A 27,515-nucleotide genomic window follows, 5' to 3' on the forward strand; every position below is an offset into this window, starting at 1 on the left:
CTTCTCCTGTTTCTTTTCAAGCTTCGCCTGCACATTAGAAATGAGAGGTAAAGAATGAACAACTTTTTCACTACGATTGATAATGGGAGAGTCACTTTTGGCATTTAGAGCTAGCGTATTGTGTGCCCAATCAATCAGAGGGTTATGCTCATGAAACCATCTAATGCCCGGAATCATATCACATCCTGAAAGAGGAGAAACGACAAATTTTCTACGGAAGGACGCTTGTTGAGCAGTGAATAACACATCAAGGCACTCTCATGTAATGAGAGAGTTGATACCGGGAGCGAAGCCCGACACCTCGAAAGGAGATGTCTGGCTAACCTTCAAGTCGGCTCTTTCTACAAGAGAGGCACCAATCACATCATGCATACTGCCTGAATCAAACAAGATCACCATGCGTTGACCATTCACATGACCATAACACTTCATGAGAGACTCATCAACTAGAGGATCATGAGAAACTTGGGACACACTAGTATTCTCATTTATGGCATAAACAGAGGATGTGGGTTTTGTGGTTTTTTATTTTCGTTGGATTCATTCTTAGGACATGTCTTCTTTGTATGACCCTTGACGTAACATTGATAACATGGACCTTCCTTAGAATAAATGACTTGTTTTTCTACCGTTATGTATCCTCCTATAATTCCTTGTGCGGCTTTTTCATATGGGGTTAGCTTAGGTTTAGTAGTTGTGTTAGCTTTACCCTTAGATTCATTTTGATAGTTCTTTTTCAAAGGATTAGAGGAAGATTGGCCAGAAGAGTTACCGTTCTTACCATTCTCACGGTTGTGTGGGTTTTGAGGAGTCTTTGAGAGGTATTGTGAGAAGACTTGTTCTCCTTAGGCTTTCCTTTGTTGTGCTTCATCTCTTGTGCGAGAGCAATTATAACCGGCCTGTACAACGTAGAGGGCGGTACTATTTCAATTACTTGTTAACTTTACACATAGCACTGAGAAGGGAAGAGAAGACAGTTGCGTCCAGCGACTAGAATGTCACTGCGCACACGAGACCGACACCCTGTAGGCCCCAAAGACTGGCGCCCCTTTCGGTATTTCTTTATTCAAATTAAGGTAGATGATCCGACCACTTCGCACAAGCTTTCACAAAGCTGTCCAAACCTGGCGAGGGCTGAAAACGCAGGTTTTCGACTTGATTTTGGCAGCATAACGGTGCAAAAACACCTGTAGGTCAAAAACACCTGTCCAGGACGGATTCCCTCGCTATCTGGAAGCTTTCTGGTGAGCTGTCACAAAAATTCAGCGGGCTGCAATTCCCTGTTTTTCACTGCCGGGTGCCCAAAAGCCTGTACACGCATCCCAAGGCTCTCACGAGGCTCCCCCCGGTGTTCCCTTGCAGTTTAGGTGCAAAACCCTAAACCTGCAGAAAAACACAGCAGGCTGTAATTTGCTGTTTCGGATCGTTTTAGCGGAGTGAACACGCCTACGCGTGTCCCAGGGGCTCCCGCACACAATGGGACAGCTCCCCTGTGAATTGGACTAGTTTTCACGCGAGAAAACTCTCCGAACTTGCAATTTCTCGCGATGGAACTGTGCGTACCTGTGGGGGATTAGCAATTAGCTAATCCTGTTCCTGTTCAGAAGGCTCTTGCCTTGGCAAACGCGCATAAACCCCCAGAACTGTATATGTTCAACTGAGTAGCCCAACTAGTGGGACATTACCATATGTGCCAAAGGGGAGAGAGAGATGCAGGAGAGCAAATCATCGCACTACATGAGACAGAGGAGAAGGCAAGCTTTCCATTAAAGCTGTAGACCTGCACCCACTACTCACACACACACACTGTAGGTCACTTATGAGTCAAATCAGCCTCCTCTCTCAAATTGGGCGCCTCCTCCAGCTGAGGTGTCCTACAGACTGACCTTCTCCTGCCAAGTGTCCAGTTTGCCCCTTTGAGTTAATTCTCTAGTTCCCACTCACTTATAAAGTTGTGAGTGACTTTCTGAGTGGCCTAGATTTCGTTTGGTGGGCACTGGCTTCCTTACTCATCAGAATTCAGTGCTAACTGGCCTGACCAGTCCCAGACTGACCGACCCAGAATCCCGATGTGAGAAACTTATTCGGCCATAGCCGTTTCACACTGGCCATGCAATGTCCACTTGCACCTTTTCAAGGGTTCCTGGGAAAACAAGTAAAAATAAAAATAAATAAAAATATCTAGTACTTATTTACGAAAGGCAACAGGAAAAATACACCTCCTAGTGATAGCAATCGCTACCGCCTTGTTGAGATCCACGGGATCGAGTACTTCGACATCAAACTTGATATACTCGTTCAACCCAAAAAGAAATGCCTCTTTGTGCTCATCATCTGATTTGCGTAATTGGGTGCCGAGCTGCAAAATACGGTTAGAGAAAGACATGACCGGCGTACCATTTTGCTTGAGATCGCGCCAATCTTCTCTCAACCGCTCTAAGTACGGGGGTGGCATAAACCGCGCCTTGAGCTTGTCTTGGAAGTCGGCCCAATTGAAGAAAAGGGGCACGCCTTCTTCGACTGGTGCGCGGCCAACTGTGCCTCTTGCCATGCGTAATACCAATTAATGGCATCACCGGCAAGATACATGGCTACCGTCAAAACCTTGCTGTTTCTTGTTGTCTTAGTTGTCACAAAATAAGCATTAAATTGATGCAACCAAGAATGATTAACATTAGTATCCATCTTACCGTCATACTTACTGAACATCAACTTCTCAGTGACTGAATTGTTGAAGTCCGCATCTCGATTTGAGCTACCTGATGAACTGCTCACTTCTTTGACCGGCTCGGACTTTGAGGTGAGTACCTGTAGGACCAACTCTTGCATGTGTTGGTCTCTCTGCGCCTCACGCTCTAAGTCCAAAGCAGTTCGCCTTTCTTCGGCCGCTATGCGTTGAGCTTCGAGTGCTTGCTCACGCTCAAGATCCATAGCTGCCCTTCTTTCTGTGGCCGCTAAGCGCCCTTGCTTACGCTCCAAGGCTGCCTTTCTTTCTTCAGCCGCCAAGCGCGCACGCGCACGCTCCAAGGTCACCTTTCCTTCTTCGCGCTCGTGATCCAAGTCTGCCTTTCTTTCTTCGCGCTCGCGATCCAAGGCGGTGCGTTGCGCCTCTTGTTGTAGCATCATGTCCATCATCAACTTGATCAAAGCCTTCATAGGATTTGGTGCAACCTGTGGCGTAGATGGGGAAGGGGGAGGGTCGGAAAAAAATCCTCCTGGTGGGGAAAATTCTTTGTCACCATCTCCACTCTCATCACCTTCATGCCAAAGAATCCATTCCGCTTCGGGTGATAACCATACACTGAGATCTTGGGTACTTAATTTCTCAAGGAACTTGGGTTCTTGAGGTTCTTAAGGTTCTTGATTTCTTCAGGTTCTTGAGGTCTGTAGCTTGCAATCTGTGTTTTAGAAGGCTTTTCTCTTACCCGAGCTCGACTCTTCCCTGCGGGTGCACCCCTTGACGGCCTTGCGTACACCAAAGTTGCTTTTTCCCACCTCACATCGATTGCCTGACTGCTAATTGCACGGTCCACTCTTAATGAATGAAAAGAGGAACAAGGGGAGGCTAGACAAACCCTTCTTTCTTGAGGTACCTGTCACTCTTCAAAAACACGATTAGGAATCGACACGCCCAAGTGGACTTGGGTTACGTGCGACCGCAACAAGGAAAAAATTTCTTGTGGTTCTTTCCTTGAGTGATACAGAACACTGCCAAAGCTCTGATACCAATGTAAGGTGCGGTGGAAGTTATGCTCAAGGTGCGGTGGAATGTTGATATTGCTCAAGATGAGTGCTCCGAAATGTGCTCAAGGGTTCCTTTTACTTACGGAAGGGAGAGCCTTCCGTTCCTTTAGAGAGAGAATGCAATGATCACAAACGAAGTGAATGCTACTGTGAATGAAGGTGCTGAGAGAGAGAGAGAGAGAGAGAGAGAGAGAGAGAGAGAGAGAGAGAGAGAGAGAGAGAGAGAGAGAGAGAGAGAGAGAGAGAGAGAGAGAGAGAGAGAGAGAGAGAGAGAGAATGAAATGAAATGAAATGTTATATTAACGTCTTCAAAAGGCCAAAATGACCTATGAGACCAATCAGTTACAAAATAGTGAATCTAATACCATGTCTGGGTACAAAAGAACTAGAAAAGAACTAGAAGTGGAACCAAATACTACTACTACTACTACAATCTAAAACTACGTGGGTGTAGCAGCTGATACAATAGGTACCCGGTAAACTGGATGTAACAGTGTGTGAAACAAAGATGGAAGAAATGGTGAGGATCCATCCTCATCTGCACTCTGGATGTCGAGAGAGTATGGCTCGAATCTTCTGTTGTAGTCTCCGTCGATGCTGTGTAGCTCCTCTCCTCAGTCGCGGTCGTCTGTATCTCTGTAGCTCCAATGCTCGGTCGATGAGAGTGCCAGTAGTGGTCGAATGAGTGTGGGACGAGCTCTGCAGTGGTGGCTGCTCCTCTGGCTGTCCCATATCTAGTGAAAAGAAATCTGTAATGTGTCTCTGGGACTGCCTCTCTCTAGCTCTCCCCAGTAAAGTGTCTCTACACCTGTGTAACTCAAGTAGATATAGTCCAAGACATCTCTGATCCTCATAACTCATGACCCTAGATAGAGGACCAAAACCCTCTCTGAATAAGCAGTGGAAACGCCCCCGTATCTCATAGAACACTGTGCAATGACATATGTAGTGCAACTCTGTCTCTGGCTCTCTCTGGCATAATCGGCATATCTTGCTGTCTGCTGGTATCCCTCTGAATCTACCAGTCTCAATCTCGAGCTGATGTGAGGATGTGCGTATCTGACCAATGACCAATGGCTGAGAGAGAGAGAGAGAGAGAGAGAGAGAGAGAGAGAGAGAGAGAGAGAGAGAGAGAGAGATGTGAAATGAAATGATATATTAACGTTTTGTACCCAGACATGGTATCAGATTCACAATTTTGTAACAGTTTGGTCTCATAGGTTATTTTGGCCTTTTGAAGACGTTAATATAACATTTCATTTCATTTCTCGCTCTCTCTCTCTCTCTCTCTCTCTCTCTCTCTCTCTCTCTCTCTCTCTCTCTCTCTCTCCGCCTAATATGGTAGGCATTCACACTCTTCGGATGCCTCATACGGGGGAGGAGGAGAGCTTTCTTAGCTCAGCTAGAGTGAGGTCTATACCAGCTATTCTTGAGTCGGGACTCCTAAAAGGCTTGCTGACTTTTCAAAGGCCATCCTTGAGTCACACCCTTTTACTGAAGCGCGGCATCCCATACCCGCAGCCCACACCTCAACTTGGTCGTCCAGGAAACATAGCTAGCTAGAGTGACATCTATACCAGCTATTCTTGAGTTGGGACTCCAGAGAGTTTTGCAGACTCTTCAAAGAGCATTCTTGAGTCACACCCTTCACCCCAAGTGCCAGCGTCCCATACCCGCAGCCCACACTTCAACTTCGTTGTCCGGGCAGCATAGTTACCTGGAACAGAAAATCAGAACATGGAACATGGAACGGCAACGGACGTGAAGTGCCATTCCCTGTTACTCAAATCGAAAACACTGAATGGAAAACACTGAATGGGGATTTGGAACGGGAAGTTGGAGGAATGGGAACAAAAGCCTGAAAATGGCCATTCCCTGTAACTATGCTGGGCAGGCACTGCTAGGGTCTATAGTCCAACTGTGGTGGTCACACAAGGTAGTGAACAAATGAGTTAGTGGTTCTCACTGCTATTATCAATTGACAAAGTGACATTGTCAAGGGCACATTAAAGAAAGAGTGCTGGTGAAAGAGGATATGACCTCATGGTGCCAACTGAACTTGTAAAGGTGCTCGGAGTCTCTAAACTCTGGCTCATCTTTGAGTCTCTTCTTTCAGGAGAGATTCTTCCGTTCCAGTGCACAGATTTAGTGGGCTTGAAAGGATTCATCAGTTAATGCCAGTAAAGGAGATTCAGATGTTTTATTTCATGAAGGAAATTGAAGCTATTCTTTGACGGCTTACGTGGAAGTTAGCCAGCTGAGCTTCACTTTGTATGATGCCTGTTTTCATTTCCAAGTTGTATTAACACCCTGTGATGTTGTGACCTCTGTCTCACCCCGACACCATGTTAGTCTTTCCTAGTTTGCAATTTGTCACATATTTTGAGCACATAGAGCCATCTGAGCGAGATGTGATAAATGTGTGTCTTGTGTTTGCAGGCTAAAAAAGATGGATTTGTCATGATGACTTTAGATAGGAGTCTACTCTGGGAGATGCAAACTCCGCAGGTTTTTATTACAAGCAATTTCACAAATCTTTGTCTCGTCTTGTTGTGGAGCCAAAACTACTTTCCTTTCATGCAGGTTATTGAACCAAGCTTGTTACGAAAGGGTTTCGAATTGGTTGAACAGTAAGGTTTTATAATGGAGTCTTAAGCACAACTACCACGATCTTGTAATATCAGATGTGTGACTGTTGAACATTGACATGATTTTACAGACAAAATTTGGAGGTCACTGATGATGTGTCAATTGTTGAGCATCTCAAACATCCTGTTTTTATCACAGAAGGTTCCTATACAAATATCAAGGTCTTTCTCTTCTCATCTCTCTCTCAACCCCCTCCCCCCCTACCACAGGACCACATTTTGCTACTTTATACTTTTGTCCTTTCCCGATAAATGGAGGAGACACACATGTATATTTGATTTGTCTCATAGGCCTCTAATAGACATACAAAGTTCGTTCTTCTTCTTCTTCTCTCTCTCTCTCTCTCTCTCTCTCTCTCTCTCTCTCTCTCTCTATATATATATATATATATATATATATATATATATATATATATATATATATATATGTATATGCTGATGATATTGTGTTGATCTTTGACTCTCCGGAGGGGATGCAACGTCGCTTGGATGCTTTGCATAAGTTTGCCCAGGAAAGTGGTTTGTCCGTCAACCTTGGTAAAACCAAGGTCATGGTATTTAATACCACCCACAGTGGATCAGGAGGTCAGCGCCCGCATTCACATACTGCCAGGAGACAGCGGAGTATACAGATGCTAACACGTACCTTGGAGTGGTTTTCAGTGGGCCAGCATTTCATTGAGGAGGGCAGCAGAGACTAGATTGACCAGAGCCCATGCTGCATTGGGTAGATTGGAGAGAGATGTGGTTTAGTTTCAGGAGCCTCGGACGAAGCTCTGGCTCTTTGACACTTTGGTGGCTTCTGCATTGCTTCATGGAGCTGAGATTTGGGGACTTTCATTGGATCATCACGGGAGGACAGGCCGCACTGATGGATGGGGGGACATGGAGAAGCCTCTGTCTCTATGATCTCGCGGCTCATTAGAGCTAAGGCTTCAGTACCACGTGCTATTGTCCGAGCAGAGCTAGATGCCCCCCCACTAGTGGTTGAGGCGCTCACCAGATCTGTCTCCATCATACACCGCATGTGGGAACTTCCCAAAGACAGATATGCCCACCTTGCACTTGAGTCCTCTCGACAGTTAGCCATGCAGGGAGATACAGCATGCTGGTATGGGGAGATGACATCATGGTTTCAGGCGCATGGGTTGAGCATAGACAGATTACCTCCCTTCCAATACTCACTGGATGCACCCTCTCTGATTCTTACACAGTCCGAGATCACCAGGCTCATCCGCCAGGACCTGACTTAGCTAGACACCAGGAGGACATGGATACAGCCAGCACAGTAGCTAGGCACGAAGATGGCTTTCTACAGAGAGCATCTTCTCTAACTTACGGAGGATGGTTTTGTGACGAGGCCTAGATACATGGACACCCAGTTGTCTCATGGGATACGATGTGCTATTGGCCAGATATGCACATCTTCACACTAGCTGCATATCGAGTTCAAATGTTTCGTTGACGTTCTACGCGCGCGCGCACACACACACACACACACACACACACACACACACACACACACACACACACACACACACACACACACACACACAGAGAGAGAGAGAGAGAGAGAGAGAGAGAGAGAGAGAGAGAGAGAGAGAGAGAGAGAGAGAGAGAGAGAGAGAGAGAGAAATGAAATGAAATGAAATGTTATATTAACGTCTTCAAAAGGCCAAAATGACCTATGAGACCAATCAGTTACAAAATAGTGAATCTAATACCATGTCTGGGTACAAAAGAACTAGAAAAGAACTAGAAGTGGAACAAAATACTACTACTACTACTACAATCTAAAACTACGTGGGAGAGAGAGAGAGAGAGAGAGAGAGAGAGAGAGAGAGAGAGAGAGAGAGAGAGAGAGAGAGATGAAATGAAATGAAATGTTATGTTATATTAACGTCTTCAAAAGGCCAAAGTGACCTATGAGACCAAAAAGTTACAATGCGATGTATCTTATACAAAGTCGGATTAACAAAATAAATTGAACTAGGATAACCAAACATAAATACTGCGGAATCCTAAACTAAGCTGATAGGTGTGAAAGATGAAAGGCGTGAAATGTGTGAACGAAGCAGTACAATGTGTAGAAAATATGGGAGGGAAATAGAGATCCATCTTCATCTGCACTCTGGACGACGAAAAAGTATGGCTCGAATCCTTTGCTGTAGCCTCCTTCGAAACTGTGTAGCTCCTCTTCTCCATCAGGGTCATCTAGATCTGCCTAGCTCCAATGCTCGGTCTATGAGAATGCCAGTAGTGCGGGTAGACCTCTCCACTGGTGGCTGCTCCTCTGTCTGTTCTTCTCGATGTACATTATCTAGTGTAAAGAAATCTGTGATTTGTCTCTGGGGTTGTCTCTTTTCAGCTCTCCTCAGTAAAGTTTCTCTATGCTTGTGTAACTCAATTAGATATAGCCCAAGACATCTTTGATCCTCATAACTCATGACCCTAGATAGAGGCCCAAACCCTTCTCTGAATAGACAATGAAGACGGACTCGTATCTCATAGTACACTGTGCAGTGACATATGTAATGTACCTGTGTCTCTGGCTCTAGATGGCATAAGCAGCATATCCTACTATTTGCTGGTGTCCCTCTGAATTTGCCAGTCTCAATCTCGAGCTGAAGAGAGGATGTGCGTATCTGGACCATGGCACAACGTAAACCATGAGAAAGATGCGTCTCCATATAGCTAGGTCGAATCACAAACCCATCCCCCGTGAGGTGGAGAAGATGCTCTCTATAGAAAGCCATCTTTGTGCCCAACTCCTGTATCGGCTCTATCCATGTCCTCCTCGTGTCCAACTGGATCAGGTCCTGACGAATGAGTCTATTAATCTCTACGCACGTCACAGACCTCAAGGGTGCTTGTAGAGAGTATTGAAAAGGAAGCAATCTGTCCATGGTGAAACCATGTGTCTGGAACCATGATGCCATCTGTGCATACCAACATAATGTATCCCCATTAAGAGCTAATTGTCTGGAGGACTCTAGAGCCACCTTGGCATATCTGTCTTTGGTAGTATCCCACAGACTGTGTACAAAGGAGATTGATCTGGTAAGCGCCTCAATCTCCATAGGGGGGGCAGCTAATTCCGCTCGAATGATATCATGCGGTACGGAAGCCTTGGCTCTAATCAGCCGAGAGATCATAGATACCAGGGGCTTCTCCATACGCCTCCAACCATCCTGGCCTAGAGAAGGTCCCCAAACCTGCACCACATATAACATAGTAGAGGCAACCAAAGTATCAAAGAGCCATAACTTTGTCCTAGGTTCCTGGAACTGAACCTGCGAACACATCCTCTCCATTCCTCCCAAAGCCGCACCAGCTCTAGTTAGTCTAGTCTTTGCTGCTCTTCTCAAAGAAAATCTCGGCCCAGTAAAGACTACCCCCAGGTAAGTGTATGCATCTGTATACTCCACAATCTCCTGACCCATTGCGGTGTGGTGTTAAACACCATAACCTTGGTTTTACCTAGGTTTACACACAATCCACTATCCTCTGCAAAACTGCATAGTGCATCCAAATGTCGTTGCATACCTTCTGATGAGTCAGATATCAACACAATATCATCAGCATATAGCAACAATGGGATCCACGTCCTTGCCATTTGGGCACCCCTGTCACCCTCTCTGTCAATGTAATCAAACACCTCATCAACATAAATACCAAATAGAGTAGGAGACAATGGGCAGCCCTGTTTCACTCCAATAGTAGAGTGAACTAAATTAGATACCCCTTCCGGAGTGGGTACATGTCCCATCACTGATCTGTACAAAGCCATAATCCCCCAAATCACCTCTATGGGCACCCCCATCTCTTGTAGTCTGCACATCAATCGAGCTCTTGGTACCATGTCAAATGCTTTGCGGAAATCCACAAAGCTTCAATAGATCCGTCTCCCATGTGCTCTTCCCTCCTCAATGATGGCCCCGAGTGTCAGAATATGATCAAGAGTGGAGAAACCCCTCATGAAGCCGGCCTGACCCTTTGCTCGTATACCCTCGCCCTCTGCCCAATTACTCAAGTGTTGCTCCAGAATAGATGCATACAACCGTGCCAATGTGTGTCCAACCATAATGGTGCGGTAGTTCCCAGGCTCTGTAGGGTCACCAGCCTTGAGGATGGGCACAATATTAGACAACCTCCAAGTCTCAGGTAACCCCTCACACATGGCACGATTGAACAACACTGCGAGAACCTCCATCAGCATATCCTTGGCATGTATAAAGTGCTCCGCTACTAGACCGTCATGATCATATGCCTTCCCGGTTCTCATCCTGTCGATGGCCCTTTGTACAATCTCAGATGTAAAGAAAGTGCTCATAGTTGGTCAAGGCTTGGTAGGGTCTGGAAGGGGTTCCTGTCCAGGAACCGTATATAATGATGTCGCATATTGGCCCCACACATCAGGTGAAGTAAGCACTGGGGGAGGGGAGTGCTCATAAAAGAGTCGCCATGCCTCTCCTGAGTCCCTACTCAAGAACATCTGATATAAGTCTCGCTCCATGTGAGCTAGGTAAGCTCGCTTCTTCTGTCGCATAAGGCGTCAAAAAGCAATCCGAGACTGTTTGTAAGTGATGACTCCTAAGAGAAGATCCCTTTGAAGCTGGGCTCTCATCTCTCTGCACTCCTCATCATACCAACTATTATGGGGCATGCTCTCAGAATGTCGTCTCTTGCCCGGCTGAGTGTGTGGGTATGCCACTAATGCAGCCCCATGCAGAGTCTCAGTCAGTAGAGTGGTGCACTCCTCCACTGAGAGGCCTGTACCATTTGTGCCAGTTGTGCCTTCGAATAGACGGTCCCAGATCTCCTTTGTATAAACGAAATCAGTCTCTGGTGTAAATGTATAGCGGGTGTGTGACCTACCTCTTGATGTCTGGGTTGTACTATACTGAAATTTAACGGACAGTGTCAAGAGAGCATGATCTAGTGCTATGCCCACCGGCCTGGCTCCCACTGTGGAATCTTGAATGCAGGGGACAAAGCTCGGTTGTGTCATAACAATCCACTGTACTAGCCCCATGTCTGTGTGGGAAGCATGTGAAACCGGCTGCTCCAGGAAATCGTTGTGAACCATTAAGTATGGCTAATCCATGTGTAGTCGTCATTTCCATGAGGTATCTACCATACTCCGTCTGCTCTCTGTCATCTGAGCATCTATCAAGTCCCAACTCACCCACATCCAGCTCTCTAAGCATCTCATCTGAAGTGTCGTAGAAGACTGTCTGCGAGTTACCCGTTCGGGCATTGAAGTCCCCTAGGAGAATGATATTACCATCTCTAGAAAACTCCCATATGTCATCATCTAGTATAGAGAAAGGCGACTACCCTCTGGATGTAGCATACACCAATGTACTGGGAGGAAAGTAACATATGACAATATATAGGAATCGACCTGTGTCAGCTCTCAGTTTCACCCACATATATCTAGCATGATCATCTCTTCGTACAATATGCAGTAATGGTTGTAGTTCCTCTCTGAATAGCACTGTTGCTCCTCCTGAACATCTACTCCCATGCTCAGGTCTCGCATTTGTCCTGTGAGCTGCCTCCCATCTGTATCCCACCACATGTGGCATCACCTGTCCAGGGGCCTAGTCTCTGAGAAGAATACAATATCCTTGTCTTTGAAACTGTCCTCAAATGCATCCACGTCCAACCTCATAGACCCATTACAATTCCAAGTAGCCATCTTCAGTGTGGTCCCATAGGTCTCGCACCATGTGGTGCGCCGCTCTAAAATCACCACCCGTCCATCTCTGTAGAAGGCTATCTTTCCCTTCTCCCTTGCCGTTGTAATCTCTGGCATTACCTCTCTTGCGAGCTGTGAGAGAGTCAGGTCATCACCGAGGAAAATACCTGTCTTCTTGAGAGTAGGCCTCTTCCTCAAGAATTCCTTCTTCTCTTCCAACGAGGGTAAGCGTAGTATGAGAGCTCTCCCTTTGAAGATTCTCCCGTGACGTCACTTTTCTTACCTACCCTCCATGCCTTTGTGTGCAAAGGCTTCTCCATCCCCATCATGGATGTAAGGCTTGTGACCTCTTTCTCCATATTGTTGATGTCCTTGAGACCGGTCACTCTCACATGCAGTGCTCGCATCCGCCTTCTTTGTTCCTCTTCAAGGGTCATGTTGATAAGCATCGGTGTACAAGGAGTTTCTTGACCTTTCCCTTTCTTGGCGACTTCAATCCATTTTTCGGCCTCGTCCGCCTTTTTCTGTGTCCTTGTTATCATCTCTGCCCATGAAGATGTCTTTGCCACACTCAGTTTCTCTTCCTATGTGATCATCCTTACCTGTTCCTTGATTTCATCTATTACCGAGGGCTGAAATTCGCCTTCCTCTAGTCCATTGCTTACTCTATCAGCAAGCTCCTGTTTAAGGGCTGAGACTTCTTTTCTGAGTGTCTGTATCTCGGCGTTTGCGTTCTCTTGTTTGAGGGCTGAGACTTCTTCTTTGAGTGTCTGTATTTTTGTGTTAAGGCTCTCTTTCTCCTTCTTCCATTGTGCGCCTTCATTGAAGACCATCTGAAGGAGGTTGGCCTTCTCCTTCCACCATTCTTCCATCTTTGTGTTCCACTCCATTTCCCTCCCCATCTGCGCCATCCGCTTGTTCGTGAGCATGAAGGTTGCCTTTGCTCGCAACTTGCAAACAGGTGAGACATTGACGGCTTCCATGTCCTGTGCAAGGCCCTCTGCAAGGGAGATTGCTTCCATGTTTTGTCGTTCAAGAGATGTATCGGACTCACTTACCATTTCGCGCATAGAATCCCATTGAATCCTACGCGTATGATGTCGCGTATGATGTCCGAGTCTATAGTTGCCTGCATACTCCAAAACAGGGATATGTGGGCGAGGGTATGTCCTCCTCAACTCGACGAGCCCAACACGGCTCACAATACAAGATAACAAGGGTTCGGAGCTCAGGGGGCTCACCCTTCTACTCGCATACAAAGTACGGGCTAAAGATCCACTCGAGAGATCAGCCATGACCTTGAAAACAACTCCAGGCTCTGGCTCAGTTGAGTCCAGGAGGAGAAACCAAAACCCCACAACCCGATGTGGGTATCTTTACATCCACAGCCCACTACGGCACTCGACCAGTTCAGCCAATGTTCCAAAGGTTCAGCCCCTTTGTGATATGCTGTTGTCACCTGCACCTGTCATCCCTACTGAACGCGACCTGCACATCAAAAACTGTATTCGCAAAGAGGCCCTGCACCAATGCCCACGCGGGCGCCACTGCTGTGTCTAGTGGAGCTAGATGCGCAAGGGGCTGAACTGCTGCCCACGCCAGAGCTGCTGCCAAGTGTGAGCGAGAGCACCTGGAGTTCCATGCAATGAAGAGGCTGAAGCACCTCACGCACACAGAGAGAGAGAGATAGAGTACCTGGAGTTCCACGCGATGAAGGGACTGAAGCACCTCACGCACCAGAGAGAGAGAGAGAGCATGGCAGACCTGCTCGCGTTCAGACAGCATCCCGCACAGCATCCCGCAGAAGCATCCCACACTGCACGAAGCGAACTGCCCACGCGCTGCCTACAACAATTCCTAGCGATTGGGCTGTGAGCTCGACCTGCGTTGGCTGCACAGCTGGCTGTGAGTAGGTTGCGCTGACAGAGTGGCACACATTAGGGTTGCTGCAGGGCGGACGAGCAGGCCAGGAAAACTGCGTGCTACTGAGAAGAACCTGCGCGCTATTACTCCAGAGAGAGAACGAGCATGTACGTTGACAGAGTGGCGCACATTAGGGTTGCTGCAGGGCGAACGAGCAGGCCAGGAAACCTGTGCGCTGCTGAGAAGAACCTGTGCGCTATTGCTCCTATGCTCGTAACGAGAGAGAGAGAGAGAGAGAGAGAGAGAGAGAGGGAGAGAGAGAGAGAGAGAGAGAGAGAGAGATTATCGTCCTTGGAGGTCAAATATGACCTATGGGACCAACTACAATCATTACAAAGGTAGCTCCATCATATGACTAGTACAACTCAATTGGTTGGTGTAAAGGCTCGACGTGGGAGTACTAGCTTTTAAGGGGGTCATACAAATGGGCACATGAGCCACGTATCCTAAAATGGGAAGGAGGGGGACAAAATGACAAAACAAGGGAAAACCTAAGTCGTTACTATTGTTGGTAGCAACGGGGTCTTCTTAGGAGTTCGAAAATCCTGAATGAGGGCTCGCCCATCTCGATAGACTGCCCACTTTCCTTGTTTACGAGCGTCATGCATTTTCTTGAGCTCACTTGCTTTGACTTTGAGTTGGTTCATAGTTAACTCCTTAGCGATCCAAAAATTCGTTCCCTTGAGGAGGCGGGATTGGCGTAAAAGCCTCAACCGCTCCTTTGTCCTTGAAGGTAATTGTGCATTGCCCATGTGGCAAGCGTCTAATTGTGTCATTGAGCCAAGAGATTGTATTGGGCTCAATAGTGATTGGCTGCAAGATGTCGTTGAGCTTGATGATGGGAGCCCTCCGATCCTCACTTTAAGACCGAGGGATTCCCGTAGTTGGCGCTCTTGGAGGGCGGCCTTTAACTCGTCGGTGCCGATCTTCTGTGTGATGCCATCTGTGACTTCTCGGACTTCCTTTTGGACCTTCGTGACAGACTCCACAATAGAGGCTTCAACCTTCGTGCTTTTGTAAGAAGAGTCTGGTTCTCTTCTTCCTTTGTGACCTCGAGATTGTGTAAGCGTTTCTTGAGGGCTACATTTTCCCTAATGAGCTCTTGGATTTGGGTCTTAAGAGCTGAGATTCTGGCTTCTTCGTGGGCGAAGGAATCCTTCCTGGGGGCAGCTGCCACAGCAAGAAAACTTTTGCGTGCACATGAAGCCGGTGTGCTAGGAGTAGTCATCATCGCAAAACTGTGTGAGACTTGGTTCAAAAGCAAAGGAGCTGACCTATTGAAGTCCAAGGTGGCGGGCTCGAGCTCATGAGCTGAGGCGGCCCACACAGTTTGTTGGCAGACTCCGTTTAGTGACGCAGTTGAGGCTAGCCGACTGTATTTGCATCTGCAAAACTAGGAGTCGCCAGGGCTGCACGGGGCTGGGGTGAGCACGCGAGTAGCGCAGGCGCCAGAACCGCAGGATGCTGGGGTAGGAGCTCCAGTAAAGCAGGGCATGGCTGAACCTTAACGCCCCCCCCCTCAGTGCTATCCCTTGCCCAGGGGGAGACTGTGGGAGAGGAAGAGAGGCTAGGGCTAGGGTTAGCGCTGAGAGTGAGAGAGAGAGAGAGAGAGAGAGAGAGAGAGAGAGAGAGAGAGAGAGAGAGAGAGAGAGAGAGAGAGAGAGAGATGAAATGTTATATTAACGTCTTCAAAAGGCCAAAGTGACCTATGAGACCAGAAAGTTACAATGTGGTGGATCTGACACAAAGTCAAAGTAACAAGATGACAAAATGAGAAAATAAAATACTATGGAACCCTAAACTGCTAGGTGTGAACTAAGCAGCTAGCTGGGATAGCTAGATCACAAGAGATCCAGCATCGGTCGCTGCGGATCTCATCAATCTCCTCCATGGTCAGTAGTCTGACCGGGCGTCGTGCATGTCGGGCCAAAGTGATCCGAATCCTTTGATGCAGCCTCCGTCGATGCTATGTAGTCCTCCGCAGTGGTGGGCGTCTGGATCTCCCCAGCTCGGTCGCTCGGTCGATCAGTGTGCCTCTGGTGTGAGGCGAGGAGCTCTGCTGTGGTAGTAGCTCCTCCGGGTGTCCAGTGGCAGCTCTAAAGAAGTCTCTGATCTGTCTCTGAGACTGGCTAGCCTCTCCTCTCATCAAGCTCTCTCTGTGTCTGCGCAGCTCGAGCAAAAACAAACCCAGGCATCTTTGATCCTCGTACCGCATGACTCTGGAGAGTGGTCCAAAGCCCTCTCTGAACAAGCAATAGAAGCGGCCTCGTATCTCGTAGTAGATGGGGCAGTGGCATGTGTAGTGCAACTCTGTCTCAGGCTCGATGTCACACAGGGGGCATGTCCTGGCCTCTGCTGGTACTCCACTGTATCGCCTAACCGAAACATTTGGGTTGCTTAAGCAAGAAGGGGCTAGCTTAGCAAGTAGAGGGGGTGTTAACTTCTCAGGCCCTCCTGCACTGGTTTCGCAAGCAGAGGGCTTGCATTTTGCATGCAAGCAGAGGGCTGGTTTTTTGGAGGTAAGCGGAGGGCCTCCTTATACAAGCGGAGGGGCTGCTTATTACAAAGCAGGCAGGGGTCTTGATGCAAATGCTATCCAAGTAGCTCACAAGGTCTCTCTTGATTTGAAGGGGGGGTGGTTGGTTAGAGCAAGCATGGGGGGTGCTTGGTTGGGGCTCAAAGGCACCATGCACAATCATGCTTTAATGTATGCTCATTGAGGACATTCATGTATGCGTGTTGAGGTTTCGCAAGTATGATGCAATTGTATACACATCGAAGTAAATTTGCCAAGTTTGGCAATACTTGGAGCCATGTGGACATACATGCTAAAGAAAGCTTGTTGACAATAAAGAAGATATGCAAAACCATGAGCAGCATATCCATGTACTGCAAAAAGGTGTTGCATACTTGGGCATGTATGTTGGTCCTGAGGAAAAAAATGCATGTTATCATGGAATAGAAAATGGAGGAATGCAAAACTCATGAGCAGCATATCCATGTACTGCAAAAAGGTGTGGCAGACTTAGGAATGTATGTTGGTCCTGAGGAAAAAATGCATGTTATCATGGAATAGAAAATGGAGGAATGAGTGGTTAACATGCAACAAGGCAATAAGATAACGAATCTGGAAGAGAAATGTGCACATTAAAGTTGAGGGTACATAAGCAAGAAGAGATCACTTCGCTCAAGAAGTACATGGATGACATGCGCACAAAATCAAGCTTAGAGGAGGCAGAAATTCAACTGAGTGTGGTGGAAGAGCTCTCAAATATCAAGGAGGACATTCAACACTTGCAAACAAAAGAGGAAAAGAAGATGGTAGAGACAACATCTTGTTATGAGATGCTAAAAAAGAACCAAAAACAAGTAGAGGAAGCAGACCAATGGATCCAAGTGGCCAAAAAAGGAAAACATGAAACTCCCACTCCCACCCCTATTATTAGCACAACAAGGAAGAGCAAAGGAGAAGGCACGTGCTCTACATGTACGAGTCACGGGTGTTAAGAACACCAACAATGTGGAAGAGGAAGTGAAAGCCTCTATGCACGTATGGATCCAAAAAACATGGGAGTATGGAGAATGGGCAAGAAAGGAGGACGTGATGGGAGAACCTCCATGGAACGTGCTCTAATAATTCGTTTCGTTTTACCATGGAAGAGAGGAAGGACTTCCTAGAAAAGAGGCCTACACTAAAGCAAATAGGGATTTTCTTGGGAGATGATCATATAGTGTCACAACTAACACTCATGAAAGAATGTTTGCTCAAGATCTTGGCTGCCAGTGAGAAGGGGAAACTTGCGTTCCATAGAGGAGGCAAAGTGGTAGTGCTGGATGGACGCATTGCATGATGGTGTGAGACCTATAGGACCAACCTAAAGCTTAGAGTATGGAATTGCAACTGCTCGTTAGGATGAGATGTTGGATCATTCGAGGATTCCTTTAGAGGGAGGCACATCATTTTTTATTCAGAGACGCATTAAAGCCCAGGGACTACGCCCCCGAGGGTGATTGGATACAAATAAGAGAGCACATGCAGAGAGGTGTCTCGTGATGAGTACCGTAGCAGAGGATCGGGAGGAGCAGATGTGTTATCTAGGGAGGAGTTACACCCTACCATCCAGGTGGTTTGCAGAGATGAGAGTGGCCGCTATATGTGGGTCATAGTTAGAGCGGAGGAGGGCAGAGCTCTCTACATTGCCACCTGTTACTTCCCTCCTAGCGCATCTCATTATGCTTTGCCTAAGGGCAGTCACCATACATGATATTAGATGAGGATATTTGGGAGTTCTCGAGGGATGGAGATGTCATATGACTCCGGCATTTTAATTCTAGGACAGCATGTCATCATGCATCCTTCTGTAACACTTTCCCATACTCTGTAGAGGAGTTTATAGAGTATGGGAGATACCTAATTGAGATGGACACATCACATGGATTGACCATTTTGAATGGCCTTGATAGATACTCACCTTCAAGCAGCTTCACTTGCTTCCCTCATAGATATAGTGCTAGCATTGTGGATTATGTTTTAACTCCCACATCATTAATACCATGCATTCAAGACTTATCAATCTGCTTAGACCTGTTGAAGTGGCTGTAGATCATGCTCATATATCTTTTGCAACAGATTTTACTTACACTATTTGTGGCTTTCATCATGCAGCGAATCGCCAACCCTAGATACCACTTTTGTAGTGAGAAAGATGGAGTGTATGTAGCAGATCTATTTAGTCTTCTAGTAGGGGAAAACCCCCATAGACCCTTATCAGAGCTCACCCAGATACTGACAGAGATGATACACACAGTGGCAGCCACAACTTTTCCCCACTCTCAGCTTACTTGGAGAACACTGTTTGGGAGCATGCCTCATAATAGTTTGTATGATGATGAGTGTGAAGAGACGAGAGCCCAGCTACAAAGAGAGGTGCCTTCGGAAGACATCACACATGGGCAATCACGTACACTCTTCTGACACCTTACATGACGAAAGAAGAGATCTTTCTTAGCCTAGCTTGAGAGAGATCTTTATAAGATGCTTTTGAGCCAAGACTCTACGGAGGCTTGGCAACTCTTTAGAGAGCACTCATTCTCTCCATTCATTACTTCTACAGAGACATGAACACAATATGCATCCTTTATATACACAGTATTAGGGCAATTACCATTTGCAGACCCGTTGGAGCCTTGTCCCCCCAATCCTACTTTCTTCAAAGGAGAGATGGTGAGGCGAGCCATTGATAGACTGTACACAAGGAGAGCACATGATCATGATGGTATAGTGGTAGAGCATTTCATACATGCTAAAGATCATATTAATGGTTTGTTGGGCTTCATGTTCAATAGGACTTCGTGTGAGGACTTGGAGTACGTCTACAATTGTACTACTACTCAAGTCTGGAGATCTGACCGTGCCTACTAACTATTGCACTATCATGATTGGCCACTCATTGGCCGATCTATATGCATCTATACTTGAGCATGAGTTGAGCAGATGGGCAAGCTTCTAGGCAGGCTGGATTCAAGAGGGAATTCTCTACACTTGATCATATCTTCATAGTTAAAACCATCATTGAGGAGGGTAAAGCCCATGGGAGGAGAATTTATAGATTTCCGCAAAGCCTTTCATAGAATCTCGAGAGCTAGAATGATACGGAGACTATACGACTTGGGAGTGCCACTGGAGCTTGTATGGATGTTATGGCACTCTATGAGACAATTATAGGGAGAGTACGGATAGTTGAGGGTCTTTCAGAGCCCTACTACAAGGGTGAAGCAAGGATGCCCACTTTCTCCGACTTTGTTTGGATTGTATATCGATGAGGTTTCTGACTATATTGAGACTATAAGGGGAGTACATGGATACCTCTATTGCCTTATGTCGATGACATTGTGCTTATTTTAGACTCTCCGGAGGGTATGTATAGACATCTAGATGTGTTACATGCTTATGCACATCAACCTTGGCAAAACCAAGGCGATGGTATTCAATACTATAGCATAGTGGGTCAGGAGCATCGACTAGTCTAATCAATAGTCAAGCTGGACTACTGAGGTGTCACTCGGCTCGTTCAAGCTGAAATCTGGACTAGTTTAAGCTGGTCGAGTTCAAGCTGGTTAGCCTTTTCCACTCTAATTGAAGGAGATTGGACTAGTTCAAGGTGGTCTAGTTAAGCTGGTCGAATGTACTAGTTGAGTGTAGACAACTCTCTAGGCGGTGTTGACTGTCTTGGCTGGTCTACTGACATAGCTGGTTTCGGTCGAGTTGCTTTAATCTATAGTACTGCTGATGTATGGCCTGTACAAGGTGGTCTAAGAGCACCCATGTGAGTCCTTTAAGAGTCCTCTGAAGCATTATCACAGAAAGTGACAAGTTACAACCCTTCTTACCTAGTCAAAGACCTTGGCCACTACCACCTCCTCCCCAAGCTTCTTCATCCTTGCCTAGACACAACACCTTGTCTCCTCCTCACTTTAACCGTTCTTATCTCCTCTTCCTCGACTACACCGCAATCGCCCATCATTCCTCCAGAATTGGGTGTAGGACGATGACCTAAGCAAAATTCAAGCAAGAGTAAACATCGGATTTCAACCTTAAAAGGACTCTCAATTGAATATGCAAATGATCATGTGAGGAGGTTTTGTAGCGGGTCCCAATTGAGAGTGTCTACTTTGTGTTGTTTCCATCCACCTTGGACAGCTTTGGAGAAAGCGGTACATCTAGTCCAGGAAGAACCATTGAGGACTAGAATGTGCTAAAGGAGTCCTTTGACACTACCTTCCGACTCAAAGACTATCAAGAAAAAGCTCTACGTGAGCTAGAGAACCTTGTGCTACAAGTTGGTGAAACCTTAATCGGCTAAATCCATGATGTAGAAATCAACCGAGTCAAGAAATTCTTGAACATGGACTTGGAGCGAGCCCACCAAAGGTGTAGTAGAACCATATGTGCCATTCTCTGTGTATTCGTCGACACCTAGCTTTGCGGCCAAGTCAGTAGAGATGACGTTTTTGGCAGAACCAAGAGTCCAAGAAGATGAGAGCGTCTTTGTCACGAACATGTCCCCGGGCTCTGCAAGGTTCACCGGATGCATCATGACCAGGCTCTCCTAAGAGATTGGGAATCGATTCCACAAAAGGGTGTGGCCTCGTGTTGTTGTTGTTCTCATAATTGTTAGGTCGCTTGATAGGAATATTATTGGATGGCGTGGGACGGGTGTTTTGGTTGCATTTCCTAAAGGGGTGTCCGGTGTTGCCACAAGTATAGCACCTCCCTTGAGCTTTGTACTCGGCCATCTGTTGAGGGGTTAATTGGAAACCCTATTTGGTGTTTGTGAAGGTCCAGAGTTTTGTTGCCTTTGAGTTGAAGAGGTGTTGGTGCGGGGAAGCGAAATTCCGTTGTGGAGGTGTAGTTTGAAAAAACCAATTTCTTTCTCATGACATGGTAGCCCACTATGGCATGTGACATTAGTTGATGCATATTTGAAACTAACTTGCCAATGCAGTAATCCGCAATGGAAAAGGAAAACCCACTGTGTACTTCTCAATTTGGTGTGCAAAAGTAATGTCATGGAAGGTGGAAAGCATTTCAAAAACGTGGGTTGTATGTGGCAAGGGTGTCCGAAAGGTATATCCTGAGGGTAGACCAAGATAAAAGTATGTCTACCTCAAAGCTATCATCAAGGAAGCTTGGATAGAAGGTGAGTTTAAAGTCACGCCAGGTTTTGGGACTATCAGGTTTCTTGGTTAGGGAAGCCCACCATGTCAAGGCACTATCATTGAGGAAAGAGGTGACTCGCAACAACTTAGATTCTGTGAAGTTTCCATCAAGGTTGTTTCAACACGTATGTACGGATCCGTACCGTACGGATGTTCTGTGCGGATCCGTATGGTATGGATTGATCCGTACAGTGCAGTTTTTTTTTATAATAAAATTGGGCGATTTGGCGTGACTGAGGGTTTTCGCAACAGCTCGGCGAGCAATTGTTAGCTGATTATCTTTAGGCGTTTGAACACTAGAAACTGCAAAGAAATAGCACAACTCCATGTGCAGGTAGATTCTCTCTTTCTCTCTCTCTTCTCGGAGTTCCTCCTCTAGTCTCTCTCTCTCTCTTTCTCTCTCTCGTGTCTGTCTTACTGCTTGCAACAGAATCATCATGCCTAAGCTATACAAACCGTACTGGAAGGAGCACACCAATGTCATCCGCATTATTCAACACCTAGGCAAAGCAACTCGCCTTCATGTGTGAACTCTATTTCTTGGGTGAAGGAGCGTCAAAAGGTTGCTAAAATGGATATTGCTTGCAATCTTATTGAGTGCAACATCTCCTTCAATGTTTTGAGGACTGAGCAGTGGAAGAGGATGGTAAGGGCTATAGCTGATGTTGGCCACACAGATTCATGATTAGGGGTGGAGTATAGCAAGATGCACACTACAATGCTTGATGAGCAGAAGGCTTTGATAGATTAGGCCTTGGTCTCGGTCAAGGCAGGTTGGGAGCAATTTGGGTGTACCATCATATCAGATGGCTAGAGTGATGTTCGTAGGCGGCACATTATTAATATTCTTCTGTCGTCTTGTCTTGGCACATACTTCTTACGCGCTGTGGATGCAGGGAAGGCTGGAGATCACATCACAGGTATGTTTATCTTTGGGCACATCAAGAAAGCTATTGAGGAGATTGGGCTAGAGAACGTGGTATAGGTTGTGATTGACAATGCCTCAGATTGTAAGCTTATGGGTGAAATGGTCGAGGCAGCTTACCCTCGAATTTCTTGGACTCCATGTGCTGTGCATTGTCTTGACTTACTCATGGAGGATATAGCCTTGGGTATTGCCTGTTGTTATAGATGCCACTAAGATGACCACCTTTTTCTGCAAAAAACATCAGGCTTTAGTTATCTTCAAGAGCTACAATACACTTGACATGGTGCGGCCCTAGAAGACCAGGTTTGCTTATATATATTAAGTGTTACAGAGACTCTTCAAATTGAGGGATCCACTTCTTCAGACAGTCATGCCACGTGGACCCGAAGTGGAGATTTATGTACCACTCGCAGACGGAGCCCAGTAAATACATACAACGACGAGTGCTTGATGAGTCCTTTTGGACACAGGTTCAGAGTTTGACAGTGACATTGCAACCAATGTATGTGCTTCTACGAGTCACAGACATTGAGGGCTCTACATTGGGCTTGGTCTATCATCTCTTCATGGAGATGAAGAGACACATTATAGAGTGCAAGTCTTTGACACAAGACTAGTAAGTACTTATTGTTTGAAATTGATTATTGATCTCATTGTAAGTCTTTTTGTTGTCATTTCAATTTGCGGCTTGACCCAATTCAACTTTGTTTCATTGCTGAAATTTTCAGCCGAGATGATATCTTGGGCATTGTAGAAAGGCGATGGACCTTTATGAGTCGTCCCATTCATGGGATGGCTGCATTGCTTCATCCTTTCTACAAGACGCCAGAGCTTTTCCATGAGAGGGAAGGATGATTGCATCAATATTATGTACGACATTGATAAGCAGCTAGAGATTGATGCAAAGATGATCAGCTTCATGAACAATCTAGGACTATCCTTTGCTAGAGCTGTGGTGTTGAGGCTAGAGGCTACCAAGTTTCCTCTTACATGGTGGCAGAATTATGGAAGACAAGGTCTTCTAAAGCTTACGCTTCTCGCTTTACGAGTACTTTCAAGGTAATTGAAAATCTTGAGACTTGTAGTATTTGTACTTACTATTTCCATATGTTAAACCAAGTATGAAATCTCAATCGTCATTGCTATAGGATTGCTCGACTGGTCCATACGAGCGCGACTGGAGCGCTTATTACTTGATACATACAAAGATCTGCAATCGTCTCAACACTTCTCAGCTAGAGAAGTTAGTCTATTGCCGAACAAATATGAGGCTAGCTTGTAGGCTATCATCTATGGTACTTTGATGTTTTTAGTATTGGTGTGATTTCAGATCTCATTTGAGATTTGAGATTTGTGTTCAATCATCAATGTCGTCTTAACTTTTAAGTCTCTTGCAATAGTTACACAATATGTGGTTGTCTTGTAAAACATGTCTTTAAATGTCTCTATAAGTTGTTGCCTTCTCTCTTGTTTTTTATTGAAAATGTCCTAGAAAATCTAGTAAATTGAGGTTTTTTTTACTAGACTACGTATTTTCACGTGCATAATTTTTTTTCCGTACTGAACAACGTACAGTCTGTACATATACGCCACGTACAGAACGTTCGGAACCACCTTGGTTTCCATTGGTAAACAAGACATCGAACCTTGAGAGCATTGTGAGAATCTTGGACGCCTGAGAAGGTGAAAAATTTGACTATACCACCACCATCCTTACAGGGTTTGGGATCAGAATCCACTGCCGGAGGTGTTGAGTAATAATAATAGTGATGATGGTGCCCATTCGATGAATAAGTAGTCGGAGGAGCAGTAGGTGGTGGTGATGGAACATACGGTGGAGGTGTGGTAGGCAACGGAGGTGGAACGACGATCGCAACATGAACATTCTCCTGAAGCCATATTCTTGAATTGAGAAACATCCCCAGAGCTGACTGGAAGTAACAAGGAGAGCCCAAATAATTGTGCAAGGCTTCCAAATCAATCCAAGAATCTGTCAGATTCTGCTTTTGTTGCTATGCTAGATGCACTAATTGTTGAACCATGTACTGAGCATGCGTCTCCTTTGGTTGCTTCTGAGTGGAAGGACTTGGTGGATTTCCACCTTCTCCGATGTGATCTCCATGTGGTTAGGATTGTGCTTTGATTTGCAGAGGGCAAGGAAGCAAGCTGAGCTCTCATACCATTGCAATCACTTCCGGCGAGAGATAGGATGGAAATGTTGAGATAACTACAATCTGCACACTCTGTCACTTCAAAACAACTTGAATAAGTCATAGAGAGAGAGAGAAAAAAAAATCCAAGCGAGACATGGCGTGGCAGAGTTGCACTCCCAGACTGCATTGGCCCCAAAGATTGGCCTCCCTTTCGGTATTTCTTTCTATCCTTTGTGGTGTGTATGCCCTATCAACTACCTTATTTTTGTCCTAATTTTTCCTATTTAATGCTCCTATTAGTGCTAGGCTTCATTATGGCTGAGTTTGCCCTTGATCTCCAAAGGCATGACAGAAACTCAGTCGCCGAACTTTGTGTTGATGTATGCTCATCTATGTGTGCATGTGGTGTGTGTGGTGTTTTGGGAGCATATGTTAGTACACAGTTCTACTCTCACTATTGGGCACTTACGACGTTAGTGGGGATGTTGTGGTATTTAGTCAATACTATTCATGATGGTTATATTATCTTGTGGTTAACTACCATGGGTCTATACCTTGCATGTTCCTTTAAGGGTGAATTTGGGTTTATCCTGGATTCATCCTGGTGTGTGTGTGTGTGTGTGTGTGTGTGTGTGTGTGTGTGTGTGTGTGTGTGTGTGTGTGTGTGTGTGTGTGTGTATGATTTGTAAAGGTACCACTCTCTCGCTCTGCTCTGCTTCTCCACGCGGTAGAATGCCAGAGAGAGAGCACATTGATTTAAAGGCTCTAGGTCACCACCATGTTCTCCGTTCATGTTGTTAGGATTGTGTCACGTGCACATCTAACCCTATGTGTACGTGGACAAGCCACTTCATGACAGGGGTTCAATTAGCCTAGCTTAGGAAGTGTTCTGGCATTTTTGTGAGCCTGCTCGCAGACCGTGCATGTCCAGGCACTTAGAGTAGCCAATTTTCACTTATTATTATTAAGTGACTTTGTTGGGAAACTGGGTAGGGCAAATTTGCTAAGTTAATATAAAAGAAAACTGACAGTCACTCAGTAGAGCAGAAGAAGCAAAGGAGAGCACAGGCAATCTCTTGCAGCAGGCCCTCAAGCGCAACTTCTCCAGCAAGGAACCCCCCCCCCCCCCCCCCCCCCAAGAAACCAACGTTTTTTGTGCAAATTCAGCCCAAGAGCCTAGCATTTTTGGATCCTTCTACAAGCGCCAGCAAGCAACAATATTCAGCCAACGTTTTTTCAGCCTGCTGTAATTGTGTTTGTCAGCCTACTGTAAATGCTTGTTGGCGCTTGTAGAAGGATCCAAAAACGCTAGGCTCTTGGGCTGAATTTGCAGAAAAAACGCTGGTTTCTTTTTTTTTGGGGGGGGGGGGGTCTTGCTGGAGAAGTCGCGCTAGAGGGCCTGCTGCAAGAGATTGCCTGTGCTCTCCTTTGCTTCTTCTGCTCTACTGAGTGACTGCCAGTTTTCTTTTATATTAACTTAGCAAATTTGCCCTACCCAGATTCCCAACAAAGTCACTTAATAACAATAAGTGAAAAGTGGCTACTCTAAGTGCCCGATCATGCACTGTCTGCGAACAGACTCACAAAAATGCCAGAACACTTCCTAAGCTAGGCTAACTGAACCCTTGTCATGAAGTAGCTTGTCCACGTACACATAGGGTTAGATGTGCATGTGACATCCCTTCCTTTTCAAAGTGAGGTACTGGTACCGAACTGTATGGCATCGAGGGAGATCGCCAACAGCGACTGGAACATTGGAAAGGACTCTTCATCGGCCCACTCTGATGCGTGAGACATGCGATACTTGAACTTCATAAAGGTCTACAACGCTTGCTTCTTTGGGCCGCGCCGAAAGCGACACAAAGTCATTTGTGGCTCCTTCAATGCTTCAACTTCGTCTATAGTCATGTGTCTACCTTCTTCAAGAATCTCCGAGGATGAAAATTCCTGAAACCACTTCCAATACAAAATCATGAACATACCCATTCCATGTAAAGTGACTGGAAAAATTCTAGTCTTCTTTAAAGATTGTGCATGCAATGTAGATGAACATTTAGACGGAGTGTCAAACGGTTCATCAGACATATGCAAACAATGGAGTCGAAACTTGTCTTTCTGATCTAAATCAATCAACTGTGGCAAATCGCAATGGAAATGCCGATGCTTGATGCTCAATCCTTGTTGTGCTCTTTCTGATACTGGGTCATGCTAAGGAAGAGACATGGAATGTGAATTCCTTGAATGCAAACATCTCATCTTTTCATGAGTAAACCGTATACATCCGTGCTCATTCATTAGTGAATCGTGTTCATCGTACAATATGGGATGCCTATGAAAAGGGATCACATAAGGATGGTGACTAAAATATAGGAAAGCATCACAAATGAAACACTCGAACAATGGGTGTTGACGAATCATTCGTACACATAATACTTCCTGTGGAGGTTCTTCGGTCCTTGACTCGAGAGCCAAGATTGGTTCTTCGTGATCGATCAAATCTGCAATGAGGTTAGCTTCACTAGACAAAGTTTCAACTAAACCATCATCCTTGTGAACAATCACATCTTTATCCTGCAAATCATCATGCTTGTGAGTAATCACATCTATATCATGCAAATCATGTAAGGTGCAGCGGAATGAATGTTTGAACTTTGCTCAAGATGAGGTCTCCGAACTGTGCTCAAGGTTCCTTTTGT

At 45.9% G+C, this 27,515-nt stretch overlaps 1 protein-coding gene across 1 annotated transcript in view; it reads left to right on the forward strand.

The window, feature by feature from the left end:
* The window catches only part of ISPD (Nucleotide-diphospho-sugar transferases superfamily protein), a 119,828-nt gene that overhangs the window by 56,312 nt on the left and 36,001 nt on the right, over positions 1 to 27,515 (forward strand). The window contains exons 8-10 of the mRNA XM_086526522.1: positions 6,184 to 6,252; positions 6,328 to 6,374; positions 6,464 to 6,554. Of these exons, the coding sequence (XP_086382648.1) occupies positions 6,184 to 6,252; positions 6,328 to 6,374; positions 6,464 to 6,554 (207 nt within the window). The remainder of the gene's footprint in view (positions 1 to 6,183; positions 6,253 to 6,327; positions 6,375 to 6,463; positions 6,555 to 27,515) is intronic.

The sequence above is a fragment of the Adiantum capillus-veneris genome, chromosome 13 (assembly GCF_014529385.1).
Source record: "Adiantum capillus-veneris isolate H3 chromosome 13, ASM1452938v2, whole genome shotgun sequence".
Taxonomy (NCBI): Eukaryota; Viridiplantae; Streptophyta; class Polypodiopsida; order Polypodiales; family Pteridaceae; genus Adiantum; species Adiantum capillus-veneris.